Genomic DNA, 27790 nt, shown 5'->3' on the forward strand with positions numbered 1-27790 from the left:
GGTGCTAAGTGCGGAAGGCTTTCTATGGAGAGTAGGGCCTGAACCAGTTCTTTGAGGAAGAGGTACTGACCAGGCAAGGGTGTGGGAACAGAATATAGGGGCTGGCATTCCAGGGGAGGCAATGAAGCTAGAAAAAAGGCTGTGTGGGAGGTTGGCACAAGGTCATGGAAAGCCTTCCTTTTTTTTTTTTTTTTTTTTTTGAGAGAGAGGGAGACAGAGAGCATGCAAGCAGAGGAGGGGCAGAGAGAGAAGGAGAGAGAGAGAATCCCAAGCAGGCTCCATGCTACCAGCACAGAGCCTGATGCAGGGCTCCAACCCATGAATCGTGAGGTCATGACCTGAGTCAAACTCCAAGAGTTGGATGCCTAGCTGATTGAGCCACCCAGGCATCCCTCACTTCTTTTTTATTTTTTTTAAATGAAGAGAATTTGGAACTTCATCCTGAACTTGGGGGTGTCCCAGTAAACATAGCTACAGTAGTTAGAGCGTTGGGAAGCCTAAGATAGGGTATTAGAAGGGCTTAGTGCCTGGGTCAGGGTAAAAGTTTAGTGTATGTTCACTTATCGTTAGTAAAATCTATAGACATGAAGGAGAGAAAAAAATCTGTGCTAGAAACGAGAGTCTGGCCACATTCCAGGCTACGGAAGAATGTCAACACGGTCTCAAGGTTGCTTTTACTTTGGTTTACTCCTGCCTGGAGCTCCCGGTCTCCATAACTCCAGAAGTTTGGGGTCTTTGCTGCCCAAGTTAAAGAAACACAGGGAACTGTGGGCTTGCTGCCTGTGACTCCCATACCACACCGGCACCCACAAAGAACCAGTCCTCACAGAAGGCAGCACCTCTGCTTGCCAGCAGGTCCTACGCCTTGAATCATTTGTTGCACCAGCCCTGGGGCCCTCTCCCCAGCTACATGGGGGACCTTTCATCTGCACAGAGGCCCCCTGAGTGCAGCCCTCCTGCACAGGAGTCAGGGACCCCCTCAGGCTGCTAGTGGGGAGATGGGTGGGATGGGCAGTGAGACCATTCATGAGAAAAGCAGGAGGAGGCAGAGTTGACAGGTACAACCTTTGGTGCCCAGGAACATGGGAGAGGAGTCCGAGGGCAGCTGAATGTTACAGAGGTAGATTCAGTGGAGGTAGAGTGGGTGCAGCCAGGGAATTGGATGCAAACCCCCAGGGGAGACATACGTGTACATAGAGAAGAATCCTGAGGACCACCAACCTTCAGATCAATAATACATTAGGGCATGCTTATTCACCATACACAAGGATTCACAAAGGTCTTTCTTATCCTTGACACAACTGTGCAGATTTTAAATAAACTACCCAAGATAGTATTTGAAAACAATTTTTTTTTTGAAAACACATGGGGGCAAAGTGAGGTACATACTCTTTGTAGGGAAAGAAACAACTTGATTAACAAAGGCTGCGAGCTGAGTCAGAATGGAGCCTGTCCATTTGAAGAGTTATTTTCCTTGCTGATTTGATTTCCTTAGTTTGTTTTAATGAGGCACTCTTAAAAGCATCTACGTTTTGTCCAAAATAAGATTTAAAAAAAATTTTTTTTTCAACGTTTTTTATTTATTTTTGGGACAGAGAGAGGCAGAGCATGAACAGGGGAGGGGCAGAGAGAGAGGGAGACACAGAATCGGAAACAGGCTCCAGGCTCCGAGCCATCAGCCCAGAGCCTGACGCGGGGCTCGAACTCACGGACCGCGAGATCGTGACCTGGCTGAAGTGGGACGCTTAACCGACTGCGCCACCCAGGCGCCCCCAAAATAAGATTTTTATATTTTGGGTTGGACTTTATCATTTATCAAGACGCAGCACTTTTATCTCCCAAAAAGGCCTCTCCCTCCTCTCTTGATGAGTCACGAGCTCCTCTGAGGTAGCTTTGCCGGTCCTCGTGAGATAAGGTCTATGGGCACCAGCAGCAGGAGCCAGTGCCTTCTCTATCTGGGACAGTGTCTCGTGCTCCTCTGGCCTGGCTGCTGCAGGATTGTGTTTCACTCTGGCTGTTTTATTTTTTTGAGAGAGAGGGCACAAGTGAGTGAGGGGCAGAGAGAGAGAGAGAGAGAGAGAGAGAGAGAGAGAGAATTGGTGCTTACCCAAAGCGGGGCTTCTGCGTTACCTGCAGCAGGACTCAAACTCATGAACCGTGAGATCATGACCTGAGCTAAAGTCAGATGTTAATGACTGAGCCACCCAGGTACCCTTTTATTTTTTAAAATATCTTATGTTTTAGGGGCACCTGGGTGGCTCAGTTGGTTAAGCATCCAACTTTTGACTCAGGTCATTATCTCATGTTTCATGGGTTTGACCCCCATGTCGGGCTCTGTGCTGACAGCTCAGAGCCTGGCGCCTGCTTTGGGTTCTGTGTCTCCCTCTCTCTCTCTGCACCTCCCCCACTCATGTTCTGTCTCTCTCATTCTCTCAAAAATAAATAAAAACATTAAAAAATAAATAAAAATGTTAAGTCCAAAGTAACACAGTATGGATGTCCTCACCCCATATCTGAAACTTAGGTCTTTGTTTTTCACAGTTAGTGGGATTAGATTTGAGGAGTGTGGTAAACTCACTATATGTGGTTTCAAATTTAGAAGTTCTGTTCCCGGCATGGAGCCAACCTCTTCAGGTTGGGTGGTCCTCCCTCTGCAGCTGGCACAAGGGTTGCTACAGCCACATGGTGCAAAGCTAATCCATTCATTCACAGCTATTAAAAAAAAAAGAAAAAGCTAAATAGATATTTTTTGAAAGAGCCCAACCTAAAACCGGGACAACAGTTCTGGCTTTTCTGAGGGAAGAAGTGTTCCTGGAATAGCAGGTCACAGTGTTCATACCCTTACGTCCCGACATTGCCCACGTGTCCAAATAGGAGACACATTAGGAAGTTTTATATCTGTTTCTTAAAGCACAGCAAGAGGTACAACACATTGTTCTAATATTTTCTGGAATATTCTTTCTTTCATGAAAAGTCAGCAAACAAAGCAAATGACCATGTGACTGTATAACCTGAATGAATTAGCAGCTCTTTGCTACAGATTTCTTTTTAATTATGTATAAAGGAGGATTTATGGGCTATAGCCTGGAACAAAATGCTTTATAATCAGGGATGACTAATGACATGGATTATATCTAATCTGGTGTGTGTGTGTGTGTGTGTGTGTGTGTGTGTGTGTGTGTGTTATTTCCTAGGTTTCTTGGTTTTGTCCCCTCTGGCCACGAGGAAAGGCAGCCACCTCCCATGTGTACTTTCCACATGCTGAGCCTCACAAGGGCTCTTTAGGGGAATGATTAGCACTTTGATTTTGGGCTTCCCTTTCAGTAGGGAGGGAAACAGGCTGCTTTTAAAGTCCTGTTTGAGAAAGCGTACAAAGGAAAGTATACAAAGGATGACTGAACTCAGCACACTAGGCTTTTGGGGGCAGGGTAAGAGAAATGCTCCTCGAATCCTTACCCAATCAGTATCAAGTACTCGCATGTGAAGCACCCTGCTAAGCCACCAGGAAAGGACAATGATAAAGCTATAATATATACAATGAGCTCTCACTACATGCTTCTTGTGGTTCTACACAGTGCCTTGTATGATCACATCACAAGAGCCCTTTGGGGTAGATACTACCATTGCCCGTTTTAAAGATGAAGAAATGGAGTCAACCACCCAAAGTCACAGAGCTAGTAAGTAATAAAGCCTGGCTCCTGATTGCTGCTTTTCCCTTATATGGCTCGGAGGTTGTACTAACAGAACCAGCATCCTCCAAGAGAGGGTGGAAAGAAAGCTCTGTAATGTGTGCATGGGGTGGGGGGAGGGGAGGGGGCAGGAGGAGGGAGACTGACTGGTTCCCACAGACAAGACCACCAAGCCTGGAAGGGAGACAGCCAGACCCGGCATGTGTATCAGTTTCCCAGGGCTGCTGTAACAAAGAACCACAAATTGGGTGCCTTAACAGAAACTGATCCTCTCACAGTTCTGAAGGCTACAAGTCCCAAATCAAGCTGTTGTCAGGGCCATGCTCCCTTGGAGACACTGGGTGGAATCCCTCCATGCCTCTCCCCAGCTAGCTTCTGGTGGTGGCCGTCAATCCCCAACATCCCTTGGCTGCAGCTGCAACATTTCAGTCTCTGCTCTGTCTTTAAATGGCATTTTCCTGTTTGTGTCTTCATGTGGTCATCCTCTATGGACATCGATCATCAGATGTAGAGCCCACGCTAATCCGATATGGCCTCATCTTAACCCAACTGCATCTGCAGAGCCTCTATTTCCAGGGAGGGTCATGATCACAGGTAGGCGGCTTAGGACTTCAACATTTTTTTTTTTTTTGAGGACACCACAACCCACAACAGCATGGAAGTGAAGATGATCTGAGATTTTGCAAGCAGCCCTGGATACACTGTGGCAGGTAAGGTATAAAGGGGCGCACGAGCCAGTGCAGGTGGGGAATTCTCCAGGGAGGAGAGAGACCGAGAGAAAGGGAGCAGGCACCCAGTACAAGGAAGGGAGTGTGAGCCCTGGCATGGAGGTGAGCAGCCAGGTTGGGAAATTGGCAAGTTCACTGAGGGATATACTTGGAGTCAAGGTTAAGAGGGTAGATTGGGGCCAGCTTAGAGAAGGCCTCTTACAGAGACTTTGTTCTGGAGTGATGGCTCTAAAACAAGCTGCAACAGAGACTCTTAGAAGGCCTGCTAAAGCACAGCATGCTGGGCCTCACCTCCAGAATTCTTTTTTTTTTTTTTCAACGTTTATTTATTTTTGGGACAGAGAGAGACAGAGCATGAACGGGGGAGGAGCAGAGAGAGAGGGAGACACAGAATCGGAAACAGGCTCCAGGCTCTGAGCCATCAGCCCAGAGCCTGACGCGGGGCTCGAACTCACAGACCGCGAGATCGTGACCTGGCTGAAGTCGGACGCTTAATCGACTGCGCCACCCAGGCGCCCCTCCAGAATTCTGATTCAGCAAATGTGGGATGGGATCTGAGAATCTGCACATCAATGAGTTCCAGGGGATTCTGCTGCTGCTGCTCTGGGGAAGACCATTAGAGGCCTTCTCTGTAGGCGCAGAGTGAAATCACTGGGGCTCTGAGGGAGGGGTAGAAGTGACAAGTACCTCTCCATGTGACAGTCACTAGAATACAGCCGAATGGGGAACTGAGCACAGGACAATTCTGAGGGCCAGAGGCTATCATGGGGACCAAATGCAACGGAGGAATGTGAACTCAAGGTTTGGTTGATGTAGTGCTTCTGGCAATTAGGTCATGGGGCCTTATCCAAAGGATAAGGATACAAAAATGCTGATTTGAAGGGATACATGCACCCCCCCATGTTTATAGCAGCACTATCAACAATAGCAAAGTTATGGAAAGAGCCCAAATGTCCATCAACTGATGAATGAATAAACAAGATGTGGTATGTGTATATATACATATATATACATATATATATACACACACAGAATGGAATATTACTTGGAATATTACTCAGCCATCAAAAAGAATGAAATCTTGCCATTTGCAACCATGTGGATGGAACTATATAGGGCATTATGGTAAGCAAAAGCAGTCAGAGGAAGACAAATATATGATTTCACACATATGTGAAACTTAAGAAACACAAGAGATGAACATAGGGGAAGGGAAGGAAAAATAAGATAAAAACAGAGGAGGAAAACTATAAGAGACTCTTAAATATAGAGAACAAACAGGGTTGCTGGAAGGTGGGGAGTGGGGATGGGTTAAATGGGTGATGGGCATTAAGGAGGACACTTGTTGGGATGAGTAATGGGTGTTATATGTAAGTAATAAATCACTAAATTCTACTCCTGAAACCATCAGTCTACTATATGTTAACTAACTTGGATTTAAATAAATAAATTTAAAAAAATACTCTAGGGAAAAAAAAAAAAAAAAGAAAGTGAAGATGGTGGGTCTAGCCCCTGTTTCAGGGAGTGTAATAGGTAAGCTCTATGACAACACAGGATGTGCTCTTTTGCAAGCAGGAGCATTCAAAGAGGGCACTCTGGACAGAAATAGTTCCAATTAACAAAACATTGAAGAAAGTTCATTCCCTGCCTCCTATTACATGGAGAGCTACTTTGACACGTAAAGACATTTACATACGCATGAAGAAGTTAAAACTATCCATTCTAATACTCTACGAAGTCATGGCTTATTTTCAGTAAAAAAGCTGCTTTAATATAAAACACAAAAGTTTGTTTTCATGTCAATGGATCAAATATTTTTCTTCCAGCGTGTATCTGGACTATCTTTATATTAGATACTACCCCATGTTTGTTTGTTTAAAGTCAAGTCACTGAAATATTGATGTGGATATTAGAAATAAACCTGAGGAACTTAATGAGGGATAGAGAATATCTATTTATTCCATTTTAGAAACCTAAGACTGCCTTTAAACTCACTCAAAACTTGGAACCAAGTAAAGAGCAGGGATGGCGTCCCCAAGAAGCTTTGCTGTCACCTGCCATGGGGAGGCCATGAAAATGCTGGGACTCTGGGGGTTTTTAAAGACCTGATTCTGCCAAAAGCTAATTCTTAGAAAACAAAACCCTGTGCTTTGGAGAAATGCTGTCCTTGTTTTTCCTCTCTTTGCAGTTGGTTTCTAACCACAGTCCCTTCATGTTGCTTTAGAGGCAGTGGTGACAACTTTAAGCATCATGCTTTCAGGTCAAGGGAGTGGGTGGTGGGGACGCCTCTAGCTGTCAACCAGTTCCCAGGTGATTGTAATATCCCTTCCCACACACACTGGGCCTTGCTGGCCTGACAGACTCCACTTCTAAATGTCCCCTCCATCCTTCACATTCGGTAAGAAAATATAAATGCCATGCCATTTCAGTAAAAGCAAACTTGTTCATTTTGTAAGGTTAGTTTTATGAGTCAGGCTTAGTTGGAGACAAGCAAACAAATCAGTTGTGGATAAAAATTGCTGTGCTGTTCTTATGTTCTGGACAGAAAGAGCTTCAGTGTATTACATTATACTCTGGAATTATTGCATTTTCTGTCTCTTAGGCAATGCCAGATAAAGCAAATAGTATTTGGAGCAAAAGTCAGTGACCTTCAGATCATGCCCCATCCTATGGGGTCCAAGGAGACCTTTGCACGTGGACACTTTGCTTTATTAGGTTAAGTAGCAGTGGATAGAAAGACACAGAATGCTGTTTAGCCAACTCTGGTTACAAGTTCTTGACCCTTCTAAAGAAGTTAAAGTGGAAGTGGCCAGAGACAGTGTTACCCTTGGTTTCCCCTCTAGCTCAGGGTGTGGCTGATTAGAAAAGGTGGTTGTAAGAGGGATACTAAGTGTTGGGTCCCCCTCATTCTTCTAGAAGGGCTGGAGTAGGTCAGGGCCTGGCCTAGCTTGTATTCCAGAGGGCCAATGGTCCCATCACCCTTCCAGTTACCTTTAATTTCATTGAACAAATACATAATAATTTGTCTCTTACAGGACCCTCTGTCAGAAGAATGGAGGAAACAGAGAGGTTGTCTTCCGTAGTATAGAAACAGACATACTCCTGTTGAGGAGCGAGAACAAAGCTGCCTACGGTCAAGTACCAAGACTGTGTGTAAAGGGCAGACATGTTTGGAGGCGAGGAGATCACTAAGGCTGCAGAGATCAGCCAGACAAGAGGTGTGAGCAAGAGCTGCCATTTCTTGGGGACAGTCCCATGTCCAGCAGTGTGGTAAGTACTTGCAGGAGCCCACAGCTACCCCAGAAACTGGGTGACGTAGGCAGAATAATGGCCCCCAAAGATGCCTGCCTCCTAATTCCTGGAACCTGTAAATATATTACTTAACATAGCAAAGGGGACTTCACCAACCGGAGGCTTGAGGATCCTCCAGTTAAGGATCTTAAGACGGGCAGACATCCTGGATTATCCAGGTGGAATATTTGCAAGAGTTATTAGAAGCAGACAGGAATGAGGCACCTGTGTCTTCCTCTCTCTCTGACCCTCCTCTGCTCACGTTCTGTCTCTCTCTCTATCAAAAATAAACATTAAGAAAATGAAAAGAAGCAGATGGTAGTGTTGTATTCAGGAGATGCTTTGCTGCTGGCTTGGAAGATAGAAGCATGAGCCAAGAAACTGGACTAGGCAAGGACACAGATTCTCCCCTAGAGTCTCCAGAAGGAACACAGCCCTTCCAACACCTTGATCTAGCCCAGGGAGACTCACTTGGGCTTCTGACCCCCAGAATTGTAAGAGAATAAACGTGTGGAGTTTTTTAACCTACAAAGTTTGTGGGTATTTGTTACAGCAATGAAACTAGTTATAGATGTTAGGGGTTCTTTTTAAGATTTTTTTTAATGTTTATTTTTGAGAGAGAGAGCGAACGAGTGAGCAGGGAAGGGGCAGAAAGAGAGGGAGACACAGAATCCGAAGCAGGCTCCAGGCTCTGAGCTGTGAGCACAGAGCCTGACGCGGGGCTCAAACCCATGAACTGGGAGATCAAGACCTGGGCCAAAGTCTGACACTTAACTGACTGAGCCACCCACTACTATTAGTGATTCTTTATGTGTTCTTCATGGGCAGGTCCTTTTGTGACCATCATGGTTTTACATACCCCTTGCAAACAGTTACAAGACCCCTTGATAACTTGACTTTACTGGTTAGAAACATCCTGAATAACGCCTTCAATTGTAAAACGCCTTCAATTGAGGCACCACTGCAAAGGCAACTAAATGCCAAGGGTGCATGTGAGAGGATAAATCTCTAGGGTGACTCATTGTCCATACACTGAGATCAAAGGTCAGGTTGGATTTGGGACACTGTGTGTGTGTGTGTGTGTGTGTGTGTGTGTGTGTATTTAACATTCTGTGCCTCATTAATCAGTCATTTTAGTGTTGAGAATTTATATTCTATCTCCAGCAGAACAGCCTAGGCTGTTCAAGGAAGGATGTGCAACCAAGCCAGACTCCTGGTGGTTAGGTTCATGACCCACCGCCAGTGATCTTTAAATGGGGCCGCTGCTCATAATCTGTGATCACACACATCCCTGGCTATGACACCACATGTGGCGAGACAAGTGGAAAGTGTTGTGGGATGGTAAAAAAATGTTTATGGTTCAAAAACAATTCATTACAAGCTGGTCAAAAGCATTCCTACTTACTAGCTCATCTGGGTGCAGTTGGCTTGGGTGAGTGGGGCTAAGTGCCAAAGAGGCCAAGGCCTAAGTTTATCATCTGGGTCAGATGGCCTTTCCCATCCCACGCTAAACCCAGACTCTGCAGTCAGAGCCTGCAGACCAGATGGGTGCTGTAGTGAGAGGTTGGGTGGAGACCTTGGGTGCACCTGTGCCTTTTCAGCACAAGGGATGCCTGGGAAAGAAGGAGAGAGTGTATCTCTGTTTTGTGGTCTCAGGATCATTAGGTTTCATTTCCCAGAGCAGGGTGAGGGCAGTGAGGAACACTATGCTCATCTTGCAAATCCCACCCGGGTTCTTTCGTGATGGCTGTAAAAGCAGTTAGGAGACTTCCTTAAGTGAAAGTATAGATTGGAAAGTGATAAAGGAAGGCTTTTCTTAGTAGAGCAAGTGCTCTCCTAAATGCCTGTGGCTCAGCAGACAGGCTCTGTGGGTGGGTACCCACAGTAGCCCAGCCTGTCTGTCCCACTGGTGGCCCGAGACTTACCAAAAGTCCATTGTTTTGCTCCCAAACTTGCTCCTGCCAGGTGTGGCTATTATCTAATTGAAAATTAAGTGTCAGGTAAACTGGTGAAGCGTGGGTGTGAAATAGAAGTGTCATGTCCACAAAATCCAAGGTAAATTTGTAGAAGGAATTGATGAAGTGTCTAAAACTCTTGCTGTTGAATTGGGTGTGGGTGAGTCAAGACTGAGCAAGAAAGAAGAAAAAAGGGTAAAAGTAGAGGATTATGCGCTGTATCCTTTGCAAGCGCTCCCCTGCACTGTAAGTAAACCAAAAGGAAAGACATGGGTGATCCATAACGGCTGAGTTTTCTTGCTACAGAAACTGCAAGGGGTGACAGTTAAAAGGCCCTTGCCCTGTACCAAAAAATAGGTGATTCATTTATATTTATTGATTTTAATTTAAATAGAAACATTTGGGGTATGGGCCTAACCTCCCTCCCCCAAACAAATGAACCAAGAAATGTAAGAGGGCATTCACCCTAAGTGACCAATCCTCAAACAATGGCTGATTCCTGAATGGGTGCCTTTCTCATGAAGTATGTGCACACAAAGATCTTTAAATGTCAGGGAAGGGCTGGCTGGCCTCTCATCAACTGCTAGGGGAAGTGGTCTCAGTACTTGCTGAGACTTGTCTCAGTGTAAGGGGCAGCCTCTTAAGGGGAGGGAGGAGTCAGGAGTGGGGCTGATCCAGGATATCCCGGTTATCAACCCCAAACTCTCCCACCACCCTGCACTGTGGGTAATGAGGCTGTGCTACATGGTATCAGAAAAACAGAAGTTCCCTTGGTGGTGGAGGGTAGTGTAAAGCCAGAAAAGAGATGCCACCAGGTAGGGCAGTGAAGGAACACAAGCTGTGGTGTGTGATCTCTCCCTACAATTCGTAAACAAACCAGAATGCCTCTTTCAGCAGCTAGCATTGATTTCTTTTCAAAACTTGGCTACATTTCCTACCACAGCTATCACTGCATTTCACCACGAGAGGGCAACAGTGTTTCTAAAATGAGGGATTTTTGCAGAACTAAGAAATCACTTAGAATCCAGGAAATTTCCAGGCGAGAAGAGATCTTAAAAATCATTTGGTTTACTGGCTTTCAAAATCTTCTTAGCTGAAACCAAGATCAAGAATTTCATTCTCCATAATCACCTAGTTCATACATGTATATTTGAAACACATCTTAGATACTATTTACTCTTACTTTTGCAACACACTCCAGTAGTTTGTATTCTAAACAATTTTGTTAAAACATCTACAACCTACTAAACTGATTTCTTAACCCAATATGGGGGCCATTATTTTGAAAACTCCTGACTTGGTCCCTGCTTCTCATCTTACAAAGGGGTGCAGGGACCTCATGGGTGGAGAGGGCTCCCTACTGGCTACACTTCTCACACATACCCAGCCACCTGCTCACCCTGGGCTCAGTCATGGATGAGGGACATTGTGTAGCAAGTGAGCACTCGCTCTGGAAATGCACTGATTGAATCAAGAATGCAGACCCGTTTTGGGGATTTACTATTTTTTTACTTCTTGTCCATACTATGACTGTTCTTGTAATTAAAGCAGAAATTCCTTAAGCCACTATGCTGAAAGTTCCATGCAGGTGGTTGGTGTCTGTGCTCCTCATTCACGTAGCTGAGACACTGCTTCAAAACTGAGTGAATCTCAAAGAGGGTTTCCCGGATGATCCCAGCCCAATCTGAATTGGGGCCATAATGTGTAGCCCAGTGTCTGGCACATAGTAAGTGCTCAACAAATAACTCATAGATAAATGGATCACCCTCAGACAGTATAATGGTAACTCACATTTTTATACTTTACCACTGGTACTTGTATCATCTTATAGAAAGAACTCTTAAAAATTGCCTAGCATGGGCGGCAGAACATGGATTATTTCCACTCCAAATGAGGGTATAACCAGAGAAGACATGATCTTTCTTCTCTAGGTTGTGTGGCTCACTGGAGGTAAAACAGGGGCTAGAATATGGGTTCCCTACAACACCACACCAATTGGTCACCCACATTCTGGAAAGGCAGCCCATGGCAGCTCCCCAGTAGAAACAGCACACACACTCAAGCCGCCCCCTGCTCTGCTTCTGCTACCCCGCAGGACTCTGGCAGGCCACTGCCACAAATTTAAGACACACTTTGCCCCTGGCTGCCTTGATCACCCTTGAAGGGGGGGGGGGTCTGTCTTCACTTAGTGGTGATGTTTCGAGGTGGCAGAGGAATGGAGGGAAAATTTCACCAAATTGCTGGGAAAAACTGAAAACACTTTAGCCTCTGGAAATTCTTGGCCCTGAAAGTCACTGAGCTCGCTTTCCTGGCTCCTTGATCTAAAAACACTTGTGGGGCTCCTGGGTGGCTCAGTCGGTTAAGCATCAGATAGGCTCAGGTCATGAACTGGTGGTTCGTGAGTTCGAGCCCTGCATTAGGCTCTGTGCTGACAACTCAGAGCCTGGAGCCTCCTTTGGGTTGATTCTGTGTCTCCCTCTCTCTCTGCCCCCCCCCCCCCCGCCACTTGCACTCTTTCTCTCTCTCAAAAACAAAGATTAAAAAAATTTTTTTAAAACATGTATAACCATTTTCAGAAGAAATGTAAAGGTAAACCAAATGACAATAGGAAGTTATGCTTTCTTAGGGTCAATGCCCTGGATTCCCCTACGTATTAACTCTTCCTCCCCCATCTCATGCATATCTGCCTCTAATGTGTTGATTTACTCCCCCACCGGTTTTTTGTTTGTTTGTTTTCGTCAAAAGGAGAATCTCCTTAAAATTCAGGAACGTTATACTATTACTGATGAAAAACACTGAGTTCTTTGTGGAAGAGAAGAGGAATTTTTACTTAACTCACTTGTGTTTTGAGAGCTTAGTTTGATTATTTTGTGAAAGATGCCAAGTATTTAATCTTTCTTTCAAGGGGATGACTAAATGCATAAAAAAGCAAAGTGTTATTATTTAGCTTTTATGGTTTTGGAAGGAAGAAAACAATTCCTGAATTTGAAAACCGAGCTTGGTTTTCTGTAAGGAACCCTCCTCAATGAAAACCAGGGAGCAAATCTTCAGGGACACTCTTTTTGGGCTCTGGGAGGTGGCTACTTGGATAGAAAGTTCTCAAGCTCTGTTTCTGCACTTCTCTGTTGGGCTAGTAAAACTGAACAACTTTCTCCCTGAGCCAGTAAGGATTGTCAAAACAGGTGAGGAGAGTAGGTTGCCTTTTTCTAGGAAAAATTTTATTTCAGCGGTCAATAAATTTAACAACCTCAGGTACAAGATTAAGTCTTTGACGAACCAAGGCTGAGTTTCCAAAATGTCCTCTCCACCTCTGTATCTGACACCAAGTCTAGAGCAATCTAGAACACTCTTTAGAACTAATTTATAGGAACTCCCGAGTGGCTCAGTCGGTTTAGTCGTTAAGGGTCATGCTCTTGGTTTCAGCTCAGGTCATGATCTCATGGTTCCTACAGCCAGAGCCTGTAAATTAGCAACCAAATAACGAGCTGCCAAATTCTCATTCATTGCATTCACAGGGAAAACAGCTCTGGTCCACTCACTCCCCTTAAAGCAGACGCCAGTATTACCAAGGTTTCTGCCCAGGCCAACGCGTAAATTCCAACCACATTACCCTGAAGCCCTTGCAGGGTCTCCTGCAATTAAAAGGCACTCCGTCCACGGTCCGCAGGGGAACTGGCATAGTTTTTGGAAATCCCGCCCAGGACTTCTGTTGGGGCCATGGTGGGCCGCGCAGCGACCACCCCCTTCACAACCACCTCTGGGTACTCCCAGACAAGATCCAGCCTTGCCTTTGGGGCCTGTTCTTCAGTTTCCCCATGCACCTCTTTCCCAGGAATGGGAGCTGCCCTGTAAAAAAAAATCTATGGTCTCATAAATGCCGAAAGGGCCACCCAGCTTTCTGCGAACTGCGCACAACCACGGACCGCTCCACGGCCTGAACGCTTCGCGGCCGCCGATCTCCCACAACGCCGTACTCCTCACAGACCCACTCTCGGATCCGCCGCTGGGCGGGCAGGCGCGCACACAAGTGTCATGCCCCCACGGTGCGCCGCCGCGTGGCGCCCGCACTCACCCTGGCGCGGCCGTCCAGCACGTCGGCCAGCACGCGAAGGGTGCTGGGCGAGCCCGCGCGGAAGTTGACGAAGTGCAGCGCCGCGCGCGCCGCCTGCTCCAGGAGTCCGCGCGGGAGCTCCGGGTCCTGGCGCCGAAGGGAGTCCTCGGGCTCCCCGGCCCCCGCGGGTGCCGCCGCCACCCCTTGCAGGGCGAGCGACAGCAGCAGCGCGAGCGGCAGAACCGCGGCGCGCGGGCGCCCGGTCCCAGAGGCGAGCGGCGGTTGCAGGCGGGGCGGCATGGACGCAGGAGAGCGCGGCGTTCGACGGACAGGCTCCAAGTGAGCTGCGCCGGCGCTCGAGGAAATAAGGCCGCGGCGGGCCACTCCCCTCCGCCCTCGGGGCGGCCCGCTGCCCGGAGCTCGGGTCCGTGCCCGGCCGCGCCCTCTCGGCGCTGCTTCCAGCCCCTGGGCCCCTCCGCCCCGCCCCACTCCGCCCGGGCCCCAGCTTTCCGGCTCGATGCCGGGACGCGGCGGCGCCTCAGCGGCGCGGGGCCGGAGATGTCCAGCCCCGGCTGCGCTGGCAGGGGACGAGGGGGGCAATGGAGACTCCTTCCCCGAGGGAGCACGACTTGCCCGCCGCCACCCTGCGCCGCGCCCCCAGCCCAGTCCGTGAGCCCGCTTCTCTCCTCTGCAGTTGCTGAGATTTCGAAACCCTTCGGGTTTTAGAACCTGCTTCAGTTCTCCAAGGCTTGGAACTTCGGTTTCGCACACAGTGAAATTGGGGGCCGTGGAGAGAAGTGGGAGAGACGCAGCCAGCATTGATGGGGGTCCCTGTGGCACAGTGACGTTGGAACTGGGACAGGTCTTCAGAAAGCTGGGGCTGGAGAGGAGGCTGTAAGTGGTCAGCAGGACCTTCACCCCCTGGTCATTGCGGGGGTGAGGGTGGTTCAGGTGAAGACTCAGGCCCCTATTTGGGTGAGTGAGTCATGAATTGTTGGTGAGGTCTTGGAGGGAAGCTGCTCCTCTAGAGAGCGAGCCCTCCCCTTGCTGCGCCTTTGAGAGGAAGCCTGTAGCCCCAGAAGGTGCTGGTGCCATCTTGCCACCCTCAGGAAAGTAGGCATCAGGGTGAAGACAACTGGGGGGGGGGGGGGGGAGGCAGGAATGAGGCATGGAAAGAAATCAAGTCCTTGGAGATGATTTCAAGGTGAAATGAAGTCCTGCTGACTCAAGACCCACCTGAAGCCTGCCCTAGCTCTAGACTTTAGAGTTTTAAGAACCAATAAACCAAATGTATTGTTTAAGCCAACTTGAGCATGATTTTGTTATAACAGTTGAAGAATTCCTAATTTTTCTGCTAAGGCGGATACTACTAGCAGGAACCAAAGTTATAAGGCTGCCGTGTGTGTGTGTGTAAGGGGTCTGCTTGTGCCAGCACTGGAGGACAGTCTGGGACTACCTCAGCTACTCCCTACCTTGAGAAGACCCTATTGGCAGATCCCACCAACTTTGGGCTGAGCCAGCTGGTGAAGGTTAAGCTGGTTAAGGCCAGGCTGGTCCTTAAGGAGTGACAGCTCCCAGGCTGGAAAACTGTCAGCTCCAGTCTCTCAGGCTCTTCTCTAAGAAGAGCAGATCAGGAGGAGTGGGAGGGGGAAAAGACCCTGCAGGAGGAGAAGGAATCCGCTAGAGACTTGAACCTGGACCATGGCGAAAAGTCCCATCCTGAAGCACTGGGATGGATGGACTGTTTTGTAAAGGCCTGAGTACTCTTTATTGACAACTTAGTTTTCTCCCCGTCCCTCACCCCTGATATCACCAGTTGCAAGCATCCCCACACAGATGAAATCAATGATTAGAAAGCACAGATGATATCAATTATTAGGAAAATGATGAAAACATTTCCTATTCATACATGAGTGAGGCCACAGAATGTAACACCACAACTCCTTTCTGGACATTTGCGCAGAATGTCTAGGACAATTGGAAACTGCTAACAGTGGTTGCCTCTGCAAGAGGGAGCTGGAGGTGGGAGGGGTTTATTCTAACTGCAAGTCTTTGGTTCTTTGCCATCATCTCTTGCTGGTAGCGCAACAGTGGGAAGCTTGGACTTGGAGCCAGACCCCCAGCTTCACTAGTGTGAGCTGAGGCGTGACTCAACTGCTCTGCACTTTTGCGGTGCCTCCTAATGGTTTGCATCTGCTAATATCTGTACATACATAAAGCGCTTCCAACGGTGCTAGGCACACAGTAATGGCTATGTGCGTGATTGTACTCTTTAGCCTTCTTAACCTATTATTAGAGCTATTAGCAAGCGAGAAAATGTGATTCTATATCCCTTTTCTGTTCTCTTCAGCAGGTGAAAGTGAAGGGAGGTGGGATTGGGAGGAGTATATGGATAATCAATCCTTGACTACTGAAAGCTGTTTAACCAAAGCTCAGGTGTGACTGAGATGATCCTTTTCTCTGAGCCTTGGAACCAGGGACACTTGTGAAGAAAGTGTGGGTCACCTGGTTCCCTGGGTCTGCATCTTGCATGCTCTAAGGTGACGTTAGTTTTTGTTTCAGTTAAGCCCTAGAGATCTTTATATTTCCCATGCTATGTCCCCAGGCCTGTAATGTAATAATTGTCCTAAAACCCCTGGAGGAAAGCACTTTGCTGGTCAAGGAAAGAAAAGAAGCCCTGCTCGACAGTGAGCTGTTTGCATACAACATTTGGCTTTCTGATCTCTCCCTTGAAAATACCTAGGACTCAGGGAGAAATTCATTGTCCTCAGCACGGGCCCATAAGCTACCTGATGCTCACACCGGCTACAGCAAGTTTCCAGAGATGGGAATAAGACCCAGGGCTTGAAACATCACACCTACACCCCACCAGATCCTCGGTAGCCAGGCAGAGGGCACCCGCAGTGCCAAGGGCTCTAGAATGCAGGTCTGGGTTGGGATGGCTGTGATAGGTTTCTGAATCTGAGATTAAGGAGAAAGCCTTTCTAGCTTGAACTAGTAAGAATGAATTCTTTGAGATGCAGAACTGGAGATAAGGTTCTTTCTATAAAAGATGTGAGGGGGGGGCGCCTGGGTGGCTCAGTTGGTTAAGTGGCCGACTTCGGCTCAGGTCATGATCTTGCGGTCTGTGAGTTCTAGCCCTGCATCGGGCTCTGTGCTGACAGCTCAGAGCCTGGAGCCTGCTTCGGATTCTGTGTCTCCCTCTCTCTGACCCTCCCCAGTTCATGCTCTGTCTCTCCCTGTCTCAAAAATAAATAAATGTTTAAAAAAAAAAAAAAAAGATGTGAGGGGCCTCTGGCGCTTTCTCAGCCTTAGCGCCATCTTCTTGGAAATCTCTGCACCATGAGAGCCAAGTGGAGGAAGAAGTAAATGCGCAGGCTGAAGTGTAAAAGAAGAAAGATGAGGTAGAATTCTGAGTAAACCGCTAGCTTGTACACCCATGGAGCCACAGGAGCAGAAATAAGGAAAGCCAGATGCCAGGGACACTGGTACCAATTGTTGGACTACACGCCTACTTTCTAGAACTTGATTCGGTGGATCTAGAACATCCATTGCCATCTAATTGCAACCACCACCTTTGAGAGACTTGCCTTGCTCATACCAAAACAGTCTCTTTTGATCCTTTGCTTTGGACCTGTGACCTTTGGGACTAATTCTGTTTTCATTTGTGGTTGAATGTGACCCATGTACAATAAATCCACTCTTCAGCTGTCTTAGCTGGAGAAAAAATAAAATAAAAAAAAAAATAAAAAGGTGGTGCCTGTGTGGCTTAGTTGGTTGAGTGTCTGACTCTTGATTTCAGCTCAGGTCCTGATCTCACAGTTTCTGAGTTCAAGCCCTGCACTGGGCTCTGCATTGACAGGTGTGGAACCTGCTTGGGATTCTCTCCCTCCCTCTCTATTTGTCCCTCCCTTGCTTGCTCTCTCTCTCTCTCAAAATAAATAAATAAACTTTAATTTTATAAATTTAATAAACTTTTTAGTTAAAAAAAATAAAAGAGATGTGATATGAAATAGAGTAGTTGCATTTATTACTGTCACCAAGGAAAGATTTCACATGACATAGTTTAGAGACTGAAATTGATATGTTTGGAAGCCTCCAAATCCAAGTGGGTAAGGTAACCAGCACCATCCAAAATAACTTTAGAGTGAAAAGGTTTCTCTATTTCCATTGTCTAATATGGGAGCCATTAGTTACGCGTAGTTACCACTTGTTTGAAATGTGGTTAGTGCAACTGAAGAATGAATTTTTATTTAATTTTTTTTCAACGTTTTTATTTATTTTTGGGACAGAGAGAGACAGAGCATGAATGGGGGAGGGGCAGAGAGAGAGAGAGAGACACAGAATCGGAAACAGGCTCCAGGCTCTGAGCCATCAGCCCAGAGCCTGACGCGGGGCTCGAACTCACGGACCGCGAGATCGTGACCTGGCTGAAGTCGGACGCTTAACCGACTGCGCCACCCAGGCGCCCCGAATGAATTTTTAATTTTATGTAATTTTAATTGATTTAAATATATATAGCCACTTGTGGCTGATTACCATACTAGACAGCACAGTTATAGACAACTGACTTCACTACAGGGTTGATTTGGGGAAAGAGGGAAAATCATATTTTGGGGAGTTGTGTTTCAGATATGATGCTACATGCTTTCTGTAACAGAATTACCTCCTTCAATCTCCACAGTTTAGAGGACTAAACCGGAAGCCAGAGAGAGGTTACACGATTTGCCCAAGGTCTCATTACCAGCAAGGGTCAGGAAAGGGGTCCACACTCAGGTGTGGCCCATTGTTTCTCCAAGCACTATTTTGTACAGTCCACAACCAGAGACTCAGGTGGAGGGGTTTGGATTACATAAACAAAACAAAAAGCCTAAAGAATGATGGGAAAATGTGACTTTGTGGTCAGAGGAGTTGGGATTATTTTGTTTTGGGAGAAGAATACTGAAGGAGCCACTCAATCTTCAGTGTGAAATTCAAAGATCATTTTTTTAGAGGGGAGTAGTGGGTTGTCTCTGTTACCACTAGTGAAAGCTTCCTTTTATTCTGGTTTTTCTTGGTTCTGATGTGTGGGCATTTCTCTTATATCTCAGTGAGCCTGGCTAGACTTCAGGCCCCCAGGAGGAACTCAACAGCTTGGGCCTTAGGATGTTGTATGAGGAGCATTTGGGATGGCCAGAAACTGGTGGCATCTAAGGAAAATAAAAAGCATCAAGCTTCCTATATTCAAATTATTTGGTGATTGCAACACTGGTTTTTAGCTAAGGTACATAGTGAGTGGGGACAACCTATTTGCCTGACCACTCTTGATTCGGCATCACTGCAGCATTTGAGCAGATTAATAGAACTGTTAGGACGTTCTCTGTTGCACTTACCGTGAGTATGAAACAATTCTTTTAAAATCCACCATGTGTTCACAGTTAAAACTGAAAGTAATTTAGATGGTGTGGCTTTGAGAAAAATTTCTTCTTTTGAAAAGATTTGACAAGCCCATTTTGACACAAAATTGCCAACAGATGTTTTTAAAAATGTAATGACACGAACGTGGTCAGTACCCAAGGTATTGGATTTGGCAATTTTCCAAATAAGTCCTCATTTTTGCATGTAATGCTAGTTAGGAATGCAACATCTTTATAGATCAATTATACATTTTCTAATGAATTTTGCTTGGCATTTTGTCCTTCCATCAATCACTTAGGACAGGATATTTGCCATTCCAAGAATGAATTAACATTCTACTTGATTTATAAACTGTGATGTAAAATAAATGACAAGTTGGGACTGTTTTAATTTTCCAAGCAAAAGATATTTAAGTAAAGCTTGAAATTGTAAAGTTTATTCTTTCTTGAGAAGATGCTATATTCATTACACAGTGAAATAAAGAATTTTAAAGTTTTTTTTTTTTTTCGCTGGCGGTACTACTTAGGATTTTATGTTTTTCAAAGAAAAATCCCTAGTAATTGTTCATATTTGTATACCATGAACTCTCTGGAGTGATCGATTTTTGAAACTCTGTTTATGATGCTAGTGCTCACCACTAAACTTCATAGAGTATGTTATCAGGGCCAACTAAAACCAATTCCGCATACCGCAGAGGACTGCATCTGCCCACATATGGCAGCCTAGATAACAGGACAATGTGTTAGAAAACCCACATTGTATTTTTTTCCCTTCTCACCATTCTTTCCACAGAGTACCTGACAGGGCATGTGTCTAATAGTAAGAACAGAATACTGATACAGTAAATCACCTGACTGATAAATAGATGACACAATCGCCTAGACAACTTATATATAAGCAGACGTCAGGCAAGTTCCTTGCAATGTAATGACGCAGTAGGGGTAGCTTCAAGTTGGGAAGTTCTTCCAGAAAAGTTGCATTTGTGGTGGGTTTAGAAGAGTCAGCAAGTTGTGAGAACATCAAGTTGGGGGACTGTTCCAGGCAGAAGGGGTGGCCTGAATGAATTGTAGGGAAGCCCAAGCTCAGGACAGCAGTGACGCTGACTGGGATGGTGCCAGTGGCTACCTGAGGTAAAGGAAAAAGGCAGAAGACCCTGAAGCCCAGAAAGAGGCATTTTGTTCTTAGAGGTTCCCCCAGAAGTTTCCACATGCCTAGGCTGAGAAGAATGCACAGTACACAGGGATTCCTGGGTGGCTCAGTCAGTGAAGCGTCCAACTCTTGATTTCTGCTCAGGCCATGATCTCATATTTGTGAGTTGAGCCCTGAGTAGGGCTCTGTGCTGGCAGTGTGGAGCCTGCTTGGGGTTCTCTCTCTATGCCCCTCCCCCGCTCTCCCACAGTCTCTCCCTCACTAGCTTTCTCTCTCTCTCTCTCTCTCAAAATAAACATTAAAAGAAAATTTTTAAAAATTACAAATAGAAGAATCCACAGTGCACAAAGTGAGTTAGATTATATGAACATTATTTTTTTGGAAATAAATAACTAGTTCAAAAATGGTTTTCACTGGTAAATAACAGAAATGATCAGACTTTAGGATAAGCAGACACTATTATGGACTATGGGCTATTATTTTGAGAGAGAGAGCATGAGCAGGGGAGGGGCAGAGAGAGAGAGAGACAGAGAGAGAGCGAGAGAGAGAGAATCCCAAACAGGCTCCATGCTGTCAGTGCAGAGCCTGATGTGGGGCTCTATCTCATGAACCAGGAGATCATGACCTGAGCTGAAATCAAGGGATGCTCCACCAACAGAGCCACCCAGGCACCCCTCCATCTTTTGATTCTTAAAGGACTTAAAGTACAGAAGAGTGCAGAGGGTTCTGGTCTGAGAGGCAGGAGGAAAGACTTCTAGCCCAGCTCAGCCACCCTAACTGGCCTCAGTCTCTTCTGTATAAGATGCTGGTTTGGGGGTGAATTAGATGATAATCAGAAGGAAGAACCAGTATGGAACACTGTGATTATACTCTCCTTTAGCTGTGCCTCCCCATTGCAGAGAGGCTTGCTGGATTGTCCTTCCTTTGGACTAATCTCAGTGCCATCTTCCCACCCTCTACAAGAAGCCCTGTGCTCTCTCCCCAGCATGCAGGTATCATACATGGACTTATTACCTATTTTAGTTTATTATTATTTTATACTTCAGTAGTTCCTTTTTATTTACTTTACGTTTTATTTATTTTTCAGCTTTTTGGGGGTTTTAAAAAATCCAAACAAAAAAAAGACTGATAGTTTAATTTTTATGCCTATTTTCTGAATTAAATGAGACAATCAAATGTTTGAAATTTGATAAATGAGATGGCTCATGTTTTAGGTTGTGAGTAAAGCAATGGGGCAGTCAGGATAGGCTAGGGTACGCTGCAATAGTGAACAATGCGTCAGTCTCAGAACTTAAAACAGCAAAGTGTATTGTGTTGCCCTCACTACCACTCCATCACAGGTTGGCTGGGGGCTGGCCTGTATCACTTGTTCCAGGGAGCAGGTGAAGGTATAGCCTCTTTGGGAGCATTGCTCCTTGCTGTGGTGGAGGGGAAAAGGAGCAGGGGGAATCATGCTCAGGCTCTTAAAATTCCTGTCACATTTTATTGGCCAAAGCATGTCATGTGGCCATGCCTAAGTTCTTCAGGGGGTGGGAAGGTACAATATCATTACGTTTCCCAGGAAGTGGCAAGCTGGAAATATTTGGAACAGCACAAAGGTCTGCCACAACAGTTATTATTAGGCAAGGCCCTACTTACTCATAAGTCTTTTTGTATGTCATCTTAGTCTGCTAGGGCTGCCATAACAAAGTACCACAGACTGGGTGGACTGAACAGCAGAAATTAATTTTCTCACAACTCTCGGGCTAGAAGTCTGAAATTAAGGTCCTGGCAGAGTTGGTTTCATGTGAGGCCTCTCTCCTTGGTCTGCAGATAGCCACTTTTGCTGTCTCTTCACGTGGTCTTCCCACTGTGTGTGTCTGTCTTAATCTCCTCTTTTTATAGGGACACCAGTCATAGTGGATTAAGGCCTGCCCTAATGACTTCATTTTACCTGAATTACCTATTTAAAGGTCCTATCTCCAAATATAGTCAGAAGTACTCGGGGTTAGGGCTTCAACATGAATTTGGTGGGGACACAATTCAGCCCATAATAGATATGATATTAAAACTGGGGCCTGTCTCACTAAGTAAGGCTATAACAATGATGGGAATATGCAAAACTTTTCAGTGCATTTTACCCCTATACTTGGGGCCAAAACTCTAATGAGATCAATTTTTGTAAATAAATCAATTTTTGCTATAACTTTCAAGACAGATAAAAAGACATGTTGTGATTAGAATAATAAAAAAAAAATAACATTAAGAACTACAAATTTAATTACAGGTCTGTGGAGGGTTTCCCTGATTCATCTCCTACCCTAAACTCTCTGAATTTATTACATAGTTCAGAGTCCTGATTTAACTTTTTACTGGCTTAAAAAAATTTTTTTTAATGTTTATTTATTTTTGAGAGAGAAAGAGACAAAGCATGAGCAGGGGAGGGGCAGAGAGAGAGAGGGAGTCATAGAACCTGAAACAGGCTCCAGGCTCTGAGCTGTCAGCAGGGCTGGAACCCACAAACTGTGAAATCATGACCTGAGCTGAAGCCAGATGCTTAACCGACTGAGCCACCCAGGTGTCCCTTCTTTTTATTGGCTTTAATGGGTCTCTTGTGAAATGTATTAGAAAGCCATAGAACGATTGCTCTTATTGAATACATCCCTGCTATTGGACAATGACTTAGGCTAGTGGTTCTCAAACCTGTATATGCATCAGAATCCCAGTAGGTCCAGGATGGGCCTGAAGCTTTGCACTTCTGACCAGTTCCCAGGGGATGCTGATGCTGCTGGTACCACCCCAGGGATCAGACTTCAAACACCACTGGTCCAGGAAGTTGCAGTTGACATGATGGAGAACTACCTTCGTATACATCTCATCTCTGAGTGCCTGTGTGGGGGATGCCTGGAGGCAACCTGGTTAGTGTAGGTACACTCATTGGCACCTTCCAGGCATGGGCTGACATGGGCTGAGCAAGACAGTCAGAACTGTCAATCGTCTAACCAAGACTAGCTGTTTTGTATTTCTTCATTGCGACACAAGCCATATATTACCCACTCTGCACAAGGCTGCTTCCTCTTAGCCCACTCTTCAATCATTTTGTTTTTGTTTTTAGAACACAGGGTCCTGCGTTAAAGAACATTCTTTTTAATAGTTATGCCAATTCCACCAGAGTCTTGAGAAAAAAAAAGACTTACCCAATCCTTTTTCCATGTCCAACTGTGCTGCTTTTCTTAAAGGAAAATCTCCTGGGCTCAATGTTAACTGTGACCACCTCTGCTTTGGGAGTCACAGAGCTCCTTGCCAAGACACAGCACTACAGCCTGCACTCACCCTCAAGGTGAGTGCATCTTGAGGTGAGTGCATCAAGGACCTCTCCTTGATGTCTGTGTGCCCTCCTGTTTAGGGCTGCATCCTCAGGCTGTGCCATTAGGGCTAGTGGTTTTTTTCATTCCCTGAGAAGTGAGGTGGAGAGATGACGAATGTATAGTGCAGAAGAGGTAGCTGGGGGGGACACTGCTCTCTGCCTACCCAATATCCATTCTCCTTTTCTTCCTTACTAGCTAAACCTAAACCCCAGTATTGTTCAGGATTGCAATGTGTCCATTGAATACTGCGCCAGGGCCCTTGTAGCTGGGGTAGCTGTGGGACCTGATCCTGTCCAATGACATCCAAGGGGTTTCCACACAATGCTTCCAGGATGGCTTTTAAAAGGGGTTTGGCTTAGGGGCACCTGGGTGGCGCAGTAGGTTAAGTGTCCGACTTCGGCTCAGGTCATGATCTCCTGGTCTGTGGGTTCAAGCTCCACATTGGGCTCTGTGTTGACAGCTCAGAGCCTGGAGCTTGCTTTGGATTCTGTGTCTCCCTCTCTCTCTACTCCTCTCCCACTTGTGCTCTCTCTCTCTCTCTCTCTCTGTCTCAAAAGTGAATAAACATCAAAAAAATTTTTTTAAATAAAGAGGTTTGGCTTAGCTGGGGTGTTGTTATGGACCTTTGCCCTTCACCCCTTTCTTTTTTCCTTCCTGGAATGCAGATGGTAGGCTTGGAGATACAGCAGCCACTCTGCCACCACAGAAGCTATGCACCGAGGGAGGTGGAGCAGGAGAGAGAAGGACCTTGCCTCTCTAGTGGTATCCCCAAGCGGCTGCAGGACTCCAGACTCTCTTATGTGAGAAAACTAACCCCTGACCGGACAGGGCCTCTTTCCGTCAGGTTTTTGGTACTTGTGAGGGCTCTGCCTGCCTCACGGAGCATGAAGTCTGGGAAAGAAGAGAAGTCATTGGGATGTATGTGAGCATGCTCCCTGATACTGACGACGATGGTGATGACAATTGTTAACCACCTTTTCCTGAGGACTTACTCTAGGTCGGGTACAATGCCATGTCTTAGATTGGTCATTTTACACATGACAAACCTAAGGCTCAGAGGGTATTTAATTTAACAATAAGCCCAAATCACACAGCCAGGAAGTGGTGAAGGTGGGATTCTGGCCTGAGTCTGTCTGACCACTCCACCCTTCATCATGACTCTTGACCCCTCTAACTCTGGTTCCTAGGCTTCTGCCTTCGGTGTCTGGAGGTGGGTATTGAGGTTCATGGCTCTGGCACCCATAGCTTGGTATCTCTCTGTTATGGACTGAATGTTTGTGTTCCTCACCCTCCAAATTCATATGTTGAAGCCCTAGCCCCCACTGTTACAATATTTGGAGGTGGAACCTTTGAGAGATAAGCGGGTTTATATCAGGTTATGAGGGCAACACTATTCTCCATGAAGGGATAGTGTCCTTATTAGCAAAAGACAGACCAGAGCATGCTCCTTCTCTCTACCATGTGAGGACACGGTGAGAAGGTGACCACCTGCAAGCCAGGGAGAGAGACCGCACAGGTTTTAAACCTGGAAGTTCTATGTCTGGAAACTCCCCTCAGTCCCAGGCAAACCAAGATGGTTGGTCACCTAACCTGTACCTCTTTACTCTTTTTCAGCTTAAATAATGAATTTCCTAAAATGTTTCTGGTAGAGCAGGTATCTACTTCCACCTGATCCCCCTCTCTGGCAGACACTCCACTTTGTCAATGTCACTCTTAAGATGTAGCACCTGTGACAAAAGGAGAGCATCAATGTTGAGTTTAGCAGACCTGTCTGTCAATGTGTTCAATTTTTAACCAACTGTACTACACCATTGATGCACAACTGCATGTGTGATCAGTGAAAACCATTGGGCTTCTTTTCTGCCAAGTCAGGTGTCCCCACTCCCACCCTGGATTTGGCAATTGGCTTTTGCACCTGATGGTAGTTTGTTTTTAATTTATTCTAGCTTAAGTTTTTGGCTTGGGCCCCGTCATTGTTCCTGTTTAGGGGATGTGAATTATGAGCCTCTGGCCCCTCTTACCGGTGGTCTCACCCCTGTGTGTGGCTTCTGAACATTTGGTAAATGAATCTTCTATGCCCTCATCCAAATTGTTGATTAAAATGTTTAAGAACCTTGAGGGTCTGTCAGTCAATAACTTATAGTTTTCCCATTCAGCCACCTCAGAATAGATCTAATTGTGTTTGGGCCCTCAGGGGTAACCCTAGAGGCTTTTGCGCACATGCTCATAAAAAAATTGGGATCCCTTAGGGCCCAAAGCCTTTTCCAGAAAGCCTAGGGTGTCATTGGGTCAACCCCACTCTGAATGAGCACAGATAATTGAGGCGTTGACCCTGTAATTATGTAGGCGGTACACTCCCAGCAGAGGCCTAATCTTCAGTTGACTCCCACTGCTACTCTGAGGTCTCTGACTCACCTCCTCTTACCTTCCATTATTTACCAAACTTCTGGGGGGGATGAGATTGATTTTTTTAGTGTTTCAAGATTGTATTCCATCATAAAGAGACTGGTACAATGGGATATACCTTCCAGTGTAACCTTTTAGAATTTGTGTTTTAACTTTTTTATTCCTCTACATGTTCCTGTAAACTCAATAGGGAATTATACCTATAGGGAAATGCCCAGATAGTAAGTATGCAGTTCTATGAGTTTTGAAAAATGCATAGATCCATGTAGCCAGCATTCTGATCAGAATACAGATCATGTCTATCACCCTAGAATGGTCCCCTTCCCCATTCCTCACAAATTCTATGGTCTAACACTCTAACAGATCTTAGACACTATGCAACTGTAACGGGAAGAGAATAAATATCCCCTAAAAATAAAATGAGACAGATATATGTGATTTATAAATACATATAGTTTAAAATTTGCCACCCCCTTCCATGACACAGGTGTTTACTATGTTGTTTTACCACATTGCATAATTTTCCTTAAACAGTTCAGTATGTCATACCAATTAAAGTATTTATTTCATGTTGTAACGTGTAGTATTTTTCAAATATGTATATAAAATTGAATTGAAATGGAGACAATCTTCCTGATCATGAATGTCATTAGGTATGTAAGGACCCACATCATGGTGACTGACTGGCAGAACTGACCCATGAGGTCTACAACTGGGAGAGTTGCACACAGGTGTAGGGGTGGGTGCTGGCCAGCCTCCACCCCTGGTTTGTGTTGGCTGCTATTTATGGAGACCTGCATGTGTAAGAGCATCATTGACTGCTGTGGCTGACATACCTGCAGGTGTCTGTGGAATGTGAATGATTGGTGCGGCCTCATCTTGCAAATAATGAAGGCTTCTTTTGTTGCGGGAGATGAACTGGACTGGCCCATTCATCATAGGTGGACAGAAGACAACAACATTATGTAATTCCACATGATGAAGAAGGTTTCACATTGATTAGTATGACAGTGAGCTTAGGAAAACCCTGAGAAGTTCTTTAAGCCTGATAGCAAATTATGTTTTAGCTATCCTGTTTAGGTTCAGCTTTGGTGTTTTTGCCCAGCTATGGTTAGGTGACATTTAGATCACTGAGTAGCAATGAAGAAATATTAGAAACAACAATATAGCCACCACCACCACAATAATAATAGTAACAATTTACTGACTGGTCATCATGCTGAATACTGCACTGAGGAGCTTATGTAGATCATTTAAATTAATTCCCATGGTGGCACCATTTATAGATGAAGTAATTGGGGTCAGACAGGTTAAGTAACATGCCTAATAGGTTAAAAGCAGAATTTGTACCATGTACACCAGTCAGTGTCCCAGAAGAGAGCAGATGGCAAACAAATTGAGCAGTTAGGAGCAAGTGTAAAAAAGGTGTGGGCAGGTCTTAGGGAAACCAAACTCCTAATATGGGTGCCATTGTACCCCTAAGCTGATAGGACACAGAAGGAATCTGGGGACAGTGAGGCTATGTGGAGAGGGCTCCTTCAGGAGCTGTGGACTTTGGTTGAAAGTCATAGCCAGTTATGGGAACACCCATGGATACTGAGAGAATAGATGCTCTGACTTCATAACATCTGCCCGCCTCCAGTCTATTGGGTTCTTCATTGATAAACCCTATGGAAGCAAGAAAGTGGGGGTGGGATGGGGCTCTTGATGTAGTCAGTTACATGCCTTGAAAATATCTTCTCTCAGTCTATGCATTGTTTTTTTTTTTCATTTTATG

At 45.7% G+C, this 27790-nt stretch overlaps 1 protein-coding gene across 1 annotated transcript in view; it reads right to left on the bottom strand.

Moving 5' to 3' along the window:
* RARRES1 (retinoic acid receptor responder 1) overlaps nucleotides 1-17266 on the bottom strand; it is a 58415-nt gene extending 41149 nt beyond the window's left edge. Inside the window, exons 1-3 of the mRNA XM_040481129.1 lie at nucleotides 17137-17266; nucleotides 16504-16675; nucleotides 13736-14681 (exon numbers count right to left, since the gene is read on the bottom strand). Coding sequence (XP_040337063.1) covers nucleotides 13736-14681; nucleotides 16504-16675; nucleotides 17137-17266 — 1248 coding nt within the window. The remainder of the gene's footprint in view (nucleotides 1-13735; nucleotides 14682-16503; nucleotides 16676-17136) is intronic.
* Nucleotides 17267-27790: the final 10524 nt, after the last annotated feature.

Source organism: Herpailurus yagouaroundi, unplaced genomic scaffold, assembly GCF_014898765.1.
Source record: "Herpailurus yagouaroundi ecotype Mexico unplaced genomic scaffold, PumYag 159, whole genome shotgun sequence".
NCBI classification, from domain to species: domain Eukaryota; kingdom Metazoa; phylum Chordata; class Mammalia; order Carnivora; family Felidae; genus Herpailurus; species Herpailurus yagouaroundi.